This window comes from Gymnoscopelus braueri (genome assembly GCF_963280865.1).
Source record: "Gymnoscopelus braueri genome assembly, chromosome: 3".
In the NCBI taxonomy this organism is placed as follows: domain Eukaryota; kingdom Metazoa; phylum Chordata; class Actinopteri; order Myctophiformes; family Myctophidae; genus Gymnoscopelus; species Gymnoscopelus braueri.
Genome location: NC_137612.1, coordinates 11,309,651 through 11,320,959, shown reverse-complemented (window position 1 = coordinate 11,320,959; position 11,309 = coordinate 11,309,651). Strand labels below are relative to the sequence as shown.

At 41.6% G+C, this 11,309-nt stretch overlaps 1 protein-coding gene across 1 annotated transcript in view; it reads right to left on the bottom strand.

Moving 5' to 3' along the window:
• Positions 1–6,829, bottom strand: part of LOC308081796 (sodium-dependent neutral amino acid transporter SLC6A17-like) — a gene marked incomplete at both ends in the record, with an annotated part of 12,897 nt that extends 6,068 nt beyond the window's left edge. Inside the window, 6 exons of the mRNA XM_080423420.1 lie at positions 1–198; positions 330–440; positions 930–1,111; positions 3,106–3,232; positions 4,977–5,134; positions 6,547–6,829. The exon at positions 1–198 is cut by the window's left edge and continues 44 nt beyond it. Of these exons, the coding sequence (XP_080279546.1) occupies positions 1–198; positions 330–440; positions 930–1,111; positions 3,106–3,232; positions 4,977–5,134; positions 6,547–6,829 (1,059 nt within the window). The remainder of the gene's footprint in view (positions 199–329; positions 441–929; positions 1,112–3,105; positions 3,233–4,976; positions 5,135–6,546) is intronic.
• Between the last annotated feature and the right edge of the window lie 4,480 nt (positions 6,830–11,309).

Below are 11,309 nucleotides of genomic sequence, written 5' to 3'. Positions count from 1 at the left end.
CACAGCAAACACCACCAGTGTTGCCAGGATGGAGGTGAAAAAGTTGATGAAGGATACGAGCACAGCGTCAAAGTGACAGTTGTTGTCTATCTTGTTATAACTGGAGAAGGCGATGACTCCTCCGAATCCCAGGCCCAGGGCGAAGAAGACCTGGGTGGCTGCCTCCCTCCATACCTGGGGCTCCAGCATCTTCTCCAGCTGTGTGGATAAATATTGGGGGGAACCTGAACTCATAATGTGTACTACTGTGTATAGTAAACGATCATTTTCAGGCAATGATGAATCAATACTTAGGGGAGGAGAGAGCAAGGGTTTCCTCAGAGTCTTACCTTGGGAGTGAACATATGAGCAATGCCATCCACCGATCCCTGTAGCATCAAAACTCGAACCAGGAAACAGAAAAGCACCACATAGGGGAACAGAGAGCTGAAGTACATCACCTGTGAGGGAAGGGAGGAGAAATATATATCAATAAAGGTCTATCTATATAAGTGTATCACAATCAGTCCGCTTTGATCCCCCTACTATAAGAGCTGGTATCCAGCGCTGCACAAATCACGTCTCTGCTCTCGCTCTTTACAGTCATGCAACTACCAAGTGCAATGTCTAGCTGTGCATTATTATTGCTATACATCTATCTGTGCAATACTAGATGAAACTGTATGCTTTGACTCATAACAGCAAACACACCTCCAATATTGTTCACACTGCATAATGCTCTCACCAGTTCTTACACAATCTTACTGTATATATATTCCTTTTATTAATGTTTCATATCTTACTCTGAGGTTTTATACTTTATTCTCTTATCTGTTATATATAATGTTTCCTTTGTGCCTGAGAGCAAAGCATCGAGTCAAATTTGCTGTGTGTTGTTGGGGCCAATAAACAGATTCCGATTCAGGTTCTGATACCGCGAACATTCTAACCTTCCCGGAGGAGGCGATGCCTCTGATGACGGCGAGGCAGACGATAATCCAGGCCACCAGCAGAGACAGGGTCATCTTCACGTTGAGGCCGCCGCTATCTGCGATGGTGCTGGTGATGTTAAGGGTCTGCCGGTACCAGAAGTAAGTGGTGGCTGAGCTTTTGGCGCACTCTGGCTCCACCACTGGTCATGATAAAACAAGGAGGTCAGTGTGGGGACAGTGATACGAACACATGGGTAAGGTGGGACCACACATGGGCGAGGATCAGCAAAACAGAGAGCAGGTGGAGGTACAAGCATGTAGCAGAGAGAGAGAGAAAGACTGGATTTTTTGAGTGCAATGGGAGAGATGACGCTGGGAGTCGACATCTCTATTTTCTGCTGGTTTGGCTCTCTGAGCTAAACAAGGTCAACTCTGCATTTGGTATGCAGAGCACGTCGTACAGTCATTCACAACACCTGACATTTCTCTGTGTACACCACACACATATTGTTGTTGTTCAACCTTGGGGAGGGTGGGGGGGTGACACATGGTTGGAGAAATCTGTTTTATAGGCTAGTGCTTTAATCATTATGGACACACACACACACACACACACACACACACACACACACACACACACACACACACACACACACACACACACACACACACACACACACACACACACACACACACACACACACACACACACACACACACACACACGCTTGGCAAGCTCAAGTGGGTGGCATTTATATATGACAGTGCACAGTATACTGTAGCTAAAGCAATCATAATTCTGACATAATTCCATCAGTCATTTCCCCTCTACCCTTTCAGCGATCAGTTTATGCAAGCTGTTTGCAGTGACTCTGACTTATTGTTTACTAGCCCACAGACCATCGTCAATATGGCCACCGTCTCTTTCTCTCTACACTTATTGGCTTCAGAAGTTGTAGTTTCAGGGTGCCAATGGTCTCATAGCTGCTGTTGTCGAGGATATAGAGTAATGGACAGAATCCAATCCAATAACCCCCAAAATGACTTTTTTCCTACCGATTAGTCAGCCCATGGAGACTTGAATTCATGGACATTTAGTTTTTGTCGCATTCCTAAGCCAATAATTTGGCCGGCAGCGGTTCCGTTAGGAGATACAAAGAGTCTCAAATTATTGGCTTAGGAATGCGACAAAAACTACAAAATCTCGGGTGACTAATCGATAGAAAAAATATATATTTTTTGGGGTGAACTATCCCTTTAATGTGGGACATCAAGTGTCAAGAAACAGCCATCCACTCCTGTCCTATGTGTCAGTTTTGTAAATCATAGGACACAATTCATTGTCTTTCGGGAGAATTTTTTTAACAGATGCCCATCCTTCTGTCTAAGGATGCTGACTGCTCCCCCCCTTCCATTTGCTGGCAGATCCATTGTTGCTGAGTCATACGTAGTATAAGGCGCTGAGTGTTTCTTGGCTCTGCTGGGAATATTATCACCTCTAATCTGATGGAGCCTCAGAGGAGTTTAATCTGGTTTATGTCAATCTAGTTTTAAAGAAACCTTGCAAAGTAGTTAACACTATCAGCCAATCTGCTTTGCTGTGCGATTTAGATGCAGTCAGCTGAGGTTAAAGCACGGTGAAATACACTTTACTGTTGAAACACGGATACCTGTCATGAGGATAGACCGCAGTTGTTTCAATTACAGGATATTGTTGGTGGTTCCATGAAAAGAGAGCATAAACTGTATATACTGTATGTTGTAGCCAATTTGATTGTGGTTTATTATGTGTATGTGAAGGTGCTGTGATATTGTGAAGGTGCTGTGATATTACTGCTTGGCCTTGGGCATAGGCGGGGACTCTGAGCACAGTCTATTTGGGGGTGTCACAGGTGCACAGCTGTAGGGATTGGGAACGCCATGGGAAGCCATACAGTTTTTCAACTGTTTGTGTTTTCAGTTTGTTTTAAGTGTTTTCGGTTTATTTAGTTGATTAGTTATCTGTTAAACACCCGGCTTTTGTTTATTCTGTCATCATCCTGCATCAAAATAAACATTTTAAATGCACTCAAGAGAAGACTTAGAAGAGAAGATTTACTGTCAACACCACGCGTTGGAAAAGGCTTCACACCATATCCCTCACAGGCATTTTTTTGTTGTTCGGTTGCCTTTATACTGTATGTTGTAAACTTACTAGCTAGTGACCCATTCCTTCTGATTGGACAGTCACTCCATGGAAGAGGGTCCTGGAAGGACTGGAAAAAGTAGAAGATGCTCCAGCCGATGATCACATTATAGTAGAGGCCTACAAAGCCACACACCTGCAGAGATGTATGCACACTGTTAGAGATGGAAGTGAAACAAAGGTCTATCACTTTAATGCACTCATTGAAGGGCTTCTGCTTGCTGGCACTGACTTATCGGCTGCGGGTGGAGTTTGCAACTCGATTTAAAAATGGGCCTTCTAGTGGCAGAGACCAAAACCGTCAAAACAAATGACCACATGGCGGAGGACCAATCAAATGGGTAAACTGCATGTTTAGAGGCGGCATCGTCTTGCCACCACTCAGTGTTGCCAGATGTGCGATAATTATTGTATTTGTACGACCATTTTACCCTCTGTACGATGTACGATTAATAATTCCAAAAATGCCCAAATGTATGATAATTTTGCCAAATCACAAAAAAAGTGTGTGAATTTACTAAATTCCCTGGCTGTTGATTCGGGATCCGGTTTGGCTTTTCGAAATAAGTCAGAAAATCTGGAAATCTGACCCTAGATCTGTACTTGGAGGCATTAAAAACACCGGTCATGTCATTCCAGTCCAGTTTCAGGCTTTTATTTGTGCAAGGTCCAGGAAGTTGCATGCTTCCACGCAGCATATGATGCGTTTAGTTTTCTTTCAAATACGATCATTTTAAGCCTCCGGTAAGATAATTCAACATTTCCCATCTGGCAACACTGCAACCACTGGGTTAGGGTTACACTCCATCACTACAACACGCTCCGTCTTGCCTGGTCTCTGCCCATCCTGTGAGAGGGAGGATTATGGGCATCCTTGAACAAGTGCATCCATTATTCACCCTACAACAGGGAGGTGTGGTGTTTTAATAAAAATGACAAGTAAATGATGACTACTTTGTCATACTGTAGCAAAGCAGAATATTATGACATCAGAATATTGACTAGAAATAAGTATGCAAATAAGGCACCATGCTTTATACAAAGTGACATGTTCCTGCCAACCATCCAAGGTACCATGACAGCAAAGGACACACAGGAGCTAAATATGGATGGGACAGTCACGAATAATTGAAGTGCTCTCTTTCAGAGGTTTCCACAGTAATCGCTTAAAGATGTATTTATAGCTACTTCAGCACCAGCCTTGAAGACAGGCTAAGATCCATTGTATTAACTTTCACTGCTCCAAACACAGGAGTACCTATAGATATGATCGGTAGAATACTTTTATTAGCAAGCAATTAAAAAAAACAATAACACAGGACAGATTATCACAGAAAAGAACATCTTGTGGCTTCCTTTCTTGAATAACGTACCTATTTTTAAAAAATGTTTTAGCATTTGCCTATATATTATATTTCATAGGGCATATTTCATAGTGCAGTTATATACAGCAGCTGTCAAGTAAGGGCTTTATTTATGCTGTGTGGTGCAAGAGGATCATTGAAGGTGTTTGCCTGTGCAGAAAAAAGAGGCACTTCAAAATCACACAGTGAGTGATTATTTTCCTGCAAAGCATATTCTGCAGAAGCTTTTACAATTCACTGCAGGGCTTGTGTGACAGACTGATGTATTGTCTTCGATCTTTATCCGGGGACTCACAAATGTCCTTCCCACCACTACACTGTTGTCAATCTGTTGTTCAATACAGAGACCATGTCTAAACCATGTCTCAATATACAGCAGGCAGATTTACATCATTCAATACTGTAAGCATTGTCCATAATCTTATAACAGTTGGGATGACAACTGTCACTGTGTGTTCTAGTTTATAATCACCCAGCAGTAAAATTAAAGAAAATGTCATTGTTTCACTGGCTTACCATCAAACTGGACACCCCTATGCCCCCCAGACGGGGACAGACATAGTTCCACACCCCAATGCTTCCACGCCGGATCTTCTGTCCCACCGCTAGTTCCAGGAAGAAGAGTGGGACTCCAATGATGATGAGGAGGATAAAATATGGGACCAGGTACGCTCCTGAAACACACAGGACAAAAACACATGTAGGTGTTGTTTGGAAAGAAATAAAATGTCAAATCCATTCATATTATAGACCACTGGTAAGTGGGATCCCCCAGGGGTCCTTGGAGGGGTTCCAGGGGGTCCCCAGCAAACATTCTTACCGTGGCTATTTGAAAATAGCAGATATAAAGCTCACAGGCAGCGAGTGTTTCAATTTATTTTTATAATTTAGCATTTCTTTAACACAAATCTTTTCTCCTGGGGTTCCCTGGCACAACATTTTCAGATGGGGGTCCGCAGCTCAATTTGGCGGTTCTTGACACAACAAAGTTTGAGAACCACTGTTAAAGACTGTGTCTAAATGTTTAATCGACTGAATCGGCTGCATCATCTGCTGAAAGTAAGGCAAGATTATACTAATATACGTAAATCAAAAGTAGTAATTACATTGCTTACAGCTACATCAAGAAAGTAAAGGCTGAATAGAGAGAATACTGAAGGTCAACAAGCTAGTACATTGTAGTTTACGATTGTACATCGTTTTGGGTCTCTGCCAGTGTCCTTAAATCAAATTACAAATGCTGTGACTGTTCAGCCAGATCCCATCCATTGCAGCTACCTGAACTGGGGTCAGCTCAAAGTGTGATATTACTGATATATGGTATATTTTCTGGCATTAAGAGGTGGCGAGGGACTGACATGCATGAGAGAAAGAGCGAGAAAGAAAAAGGCACGAGGAGAAAGAGAAGGACAACAGGGACCGTCCAAAGACCGATAAATGCCCCACATGACAGACCTTGTAATGTGTCTGTAATTGGCTGTCGGGAGGCAGATTACAGAGTGAATGATGGCAGCGCCCCTGCTCACATTACCTGACTTGTCGTTTAGGCGTCTGCCACCAGTAAATAATGCTGCTTACGTGCAGTGTCGTGCACTAAATCACTCCATGGTAGAGAAGATAAGCAAGGGAGGCGTTTGGGTGGGCACATTCGGGACTTCAGCAACGTAAACATTAGGTTCATATAGATTTGTTATTGACAAGGTGATTCTTGCCTACTATGAACACAGGTTACACACAGCCTACCCCTGCTCTCTATAGGGACAAAAATAAAATGTCATGACTGATACATAAATCATTCATTTTTAATTCATGAGTACTATCTCTTTCCAGTTTTAGCAGAGTATCACTTACCCTGCCCTACTGGCAGTATAGTAATCGATAATGCAACTATAATTATAGCCAGCTCCTCTGCTCGGCAACCCAGTCGCTCTGTGAAGAGACAGACCAGTGGAAATGTCAAGTATTTTAGTAGCAACAAATCCCAGCAGCTTGTGTCTGTGATTAAAGATGACTTTTGATTTGTACAACACCGGTTTGGTTTGGGATAGTAACTAAGGAGAGCACGGAGAGCATGGTCCAAACTCACCTCCTCCATTCTTCTGACAGAGGTAGGGGAAGCGCCACACGTTTCCGAGCCCCACAGAGAAGCCCACCTGGGCCAGGATGTACTGCAGCTTGCTGTTCCAGGCCGGGCGTCCATCGTTTTCGGGCACCTCAATCTGAGGGATTTTCTTCCCCGCGGCCCCTCCCACGTTCAGGATGCTGTTCTTGTAGTCCAGCTCCTCGTGCGCGAGCAGGTCGGCCACGGACTCTGTGACGTCGTGCTCATGGCTTTGCACGCGCTGTATCACTTTACTGGTCTTAGGCATCGGGAAAGCTGGGGGGTTGGGAGCTGGGGTGGGGGGTGGGGGTGGAGAGAGAGAGAGAGAGAGAAAGCGAGTGCAAGTGTAGAAACAGAAAGGACTGTAAAGATGTAGACAGAAAGCGGAAGAGGGGTTGAATAGATGTTGGGAGATGTTGAGGTCAGACAACAGTTGCTGGACTCCAGGTTATAAGTCCAGGCCACAGTCCTGTGTTAGACAAAAAAACATAAGAATCCAGTAAAAAAAGTATTTGTGCAAAGTGTTGCTGGTAGAGTTCTAACTAAACTATAGCACTAAAAGATAAAACCATATTTTTACGCCTATTCTTTCTTTCCTTCACTGGACTCCAATTCACGCCAGAGAAGATTTTAAAGTAGCCTACTTCTGTTAACCTATAAAGTCCTACGTGGGTTAGCGTCACCATCAGCTTTGATTAATTGGGTTCAAAGGACCCCAATGGAAACAAGCCATAGTGATTTCTTGGGTTTAAAATCCTCTTAACAGACCTTGTATTGAACTGTACTTCCCTGTGCTTGTCTTTGCAAACTGTTAATAAAGTATTCAATCAATCAATCAATCAATACCTAGTACTGTAGATCTCCTCTCTCCTGATACCCTGTCTTGGCCCCTCCTCTGGTCTTCATGAGCTGGCCTCCTAATAATCCCTAGAGATACAAGGAAATCTAAAATATTTTGCCTATCGAGCCCCTTTTCTCTGTAATAGTCTTCCTATTCAGGGAACAGGGTACAACTACTACTGTTGATAGCTTTAAATCTAAGCTCAAAACTCACATAATATGTTCTCCTTATCATTTAGCTAATATAACCCTATCTCTGTTCTCTGGAGTGTTCTCTTATTAGCCAGGTAGGATAGCCATTTAACTAGCACTAGGCGAGAGTCCGACTAGTCGCTAGGGCTACAACAGTTAATCGAACTAATCGATGTAATCAATTAAAACTTGTGTACTTTTCAATATACACACAATATACACACTCTAAAATTAAAAGTACATCCTATGTTGTTTGTACATGTCTTCAAATACAGTCTTTTTGGATAGAGTCAGACTAAAGAAACCACAGGCTCATTTAATGTAAAATTGTGTTATTAATTCTTTATAGATTTGTGTTTTGTTAGTTTTCTTTTTACCTTATTTGAAGCGGCATTATGTAACTTTTTTTTTATAAATAAAATGTAATTTTGTCCGATCTGTATGGTAGAGTACAGTATGTTAAACTTAATACAATATAACTTATACAATTGGGGATCGTGTCAAAGGTCTCACCTAGACATAGGATCTGACACGAATTGTGACCTTATGGTCAAGATTCAATTTATCCCCTGAGCAAGCAGGCGGGCTCTCTTAGCTCAATGTAAAAATGTCAGCACAAATCCAGGGTAGAAGAGGACATAGTGCAGCTTAAGTTACATAGTGCAGCTTTAAATAACATAGTGTGTAGAGAGACATGAAACTGGGGGCAGACAGATGTGACACAGTGTGACAGTCTGATTCAAATTCAGGTCCTCGTGAGTCACAGGAGCACGTGGTCAGTGCACTGCATGGCTATGCCACCAGTCACCCCAAGATCATTACTTCTCGACACTGCCCTGAAATTTACAGTCATTTTAAACTGTCTATGTTTATTGGGTCCTTAAATAGCACTTGTGACAGAGTTACTGACACTACCTTCCCATTTTGTGCTTGGTTAGGTTTGTATTAAGATTCTGGCTCATTGCCTGGACACAGGGGATCATTAGTCATGTTATAACATTTAACAAGGCAGGATTGTAAAAAAAAGTAATGCATAAATGGTGTATCTATCTATCTATCTATCTATCTATCTATCTATCTATCTATCTATCTATCTATCTATCTATCTATCTATCTATCTATCTATCTATCTATCTATCTATCTATCTATCTATCTATCTATCCATCCATCCATCCATCCATCCATCCATCCATCCATCCATCCATCCATCCATCCATCCATCCATCCATCCATCCATCCATCCATCCATCCATCCATCCATCCACACCCACACCCACACCCACACCCACACCCACACCCACACACACACACACACACACACCGTACAGTGTATGTATATAAAACTTCATCATCTGATTTCATCACCGTTCTGACCTAACCCGCCTTTCCCTCGACATCTAATGTTTCTACATAAAAGCCTCATGCAGACACCAAAAGGGCCATACCGTACGCATTCACCCTATAGCACAGGGCCAGTTTCATCACATCTTGTACTGTAGGTAAAAGCAGAGAAAGTCCAGTGCACAGAGCACACCCTTGGCCTCCATCACAGGTTTTTGGACTCAAAACATTCTCAATCGTGCAAATTGTTCTACTTAATTTCTCTGTTCTGCAAGCTTAACTTTAGGGAAGCTTTCCCCTGCAAATCCTTTAATCCACTGACACACTGAAACAACATCCTCCTGACTCAACCCCAACATACACAGTAAAATCACCAGTGTTAACTTTAGCCTGAGAGTATAAAATCTGACCTCATTTGGGTTAACTCTCACCAAACACCTATATGTTTGGGGTAGCACTGAGAGGGTAAAATAAAATGGGTCTTTGCTCTTTAAGCTCAATTAACAATTGACAAGTGAGCATGTGAGTTTCCGGACAGTCGACCACAGTCATGTGTTCTCCTGATACACACGTCACAAGCCTGGTATGGTCTCATTCATTATTAAGTGAGACTTTTCACTGTTATAAAAAAAGGAAAAAAACGCAGCCACAACCAAACCATCCCACCGGGATCTGTATGGTGTGTGTGCTACTAGAGTAAAAAGCTCTATCAGTTACGGTCTGCTTCACATTATATTTTGCCTCCTCTCTCTAAATGTAATGATTCAGATGTTACGAGAAAATGAGAAAATATCAGCTTTTTCTTTGCAAGAGAAAACACCAGAGCACTGGGTTTGAATACAGAGTTCACACATAGGGCAGAATGCAAGTAGTTCAAGCAAGGACAGAAGATCTTGACAGAATGGTGGACGATACTTGTCTAGTTTGATGCAACAGTACTGGTGCACTAGCTTCTGGGGCTGTCACGATCATGAAATGAAAATGACGATTAATTGTCGTACAAGTAACATTTGGAACGTTATGAATACAAATCCCATTTCTGTTTGTATTTAATAATTGTAAACTTTCAAAACACTTTATAAAAAGTGGAAATTGCCGATCTATAAGCTCACAACGTGTTGCATTGAGACGTGTTTTGCGCTTTTTGGAAAATGTTTGAAAATGTATTAAAATTCTTCAACATAAAAATTAATATGACGATTATGCAAAAATAATTGAGATTATCTCAAATAATTGTGATTAGGCAATTATGTGATAATTGTGACAGGCCTACTAGTAATGACAGCCACTGAATACATCAATTAAATACATCAATTCCTGCCCAACTCTTTTTCAATGCAGGTGAACTTCTTCATTAATTCATTAATTAAATTAATAACTTTACCTCTTGCACAGATTTTCAGAAACACTAGCCCGGACCACCCACTATAGTGACAACAAATAAAAGCCTCAATCAACATTCAAGGGGCTTTTTAATGTAACTACCTTTTACATTAGTATTTTCCGGTGATTCTCTGTCACAGGCAACTTATATAGCTTAGTACAGTATATGCACTCACTTTAAATGAGTGATTTTCTCTGTGCAGAGCGTGATGATGCAATAATCCCGCCCATTCATCACACAACCTCTATAATCCCATGTGCATTAACTCTAAAGCCTCCACTTCTGCTTCTGTCCTGTCATTCAATCCTTTACTGTACAAGACATAATATTAATCAACAGCTGCAAACATCCAGCTCTCAGACAAACTGACGAATGAGAACATATCGTACCGACCAATAATCCTGCTGCTAACAACTAAACACAACAACTCTTGATGACCACAGGCAATGTTCACATGTATATGACGTAATTCTACACATCAGTAAAGGCCCTCTGTAAGTCATGCAGTAGCTTTTATGTGGTCTAACCAGCAGAAATGACAGAGTCAGAGGCACAAAGTTGCAGACTATTATAGCCCTTATCTCAGGAAAAGCAAGCCAATAGCTTACAGTGCTTGGATGACAACACAGCAGTTATTGAATGAAAATGCATTTGAGAACCATGTGATTTCACAACCAATCACCAACCCAATTAAAGTGCACATTATCGTCATGTGTCTGGGATCTAATCCTGTTTAAGGATGTTTATTGTTATTGTTTCTGTTTTATGTATATTATAAGGTAAAAAGGGTATAGGCATTATAAGCTACGGCTTCAGCCTACACCTTTTTCGGTCCAAGTATTGTTTTTGTGCTGTTTGTTGTGACTAACTCTGTTCATGGCTTAAGACCGAAATAAAACCATTCATTCATTCATTTAATATAGCTGCATATTCTTTAGCTGTTTATTCTAATCTCTTCAAATGGATTTATCACTCAGTACTACATTGATA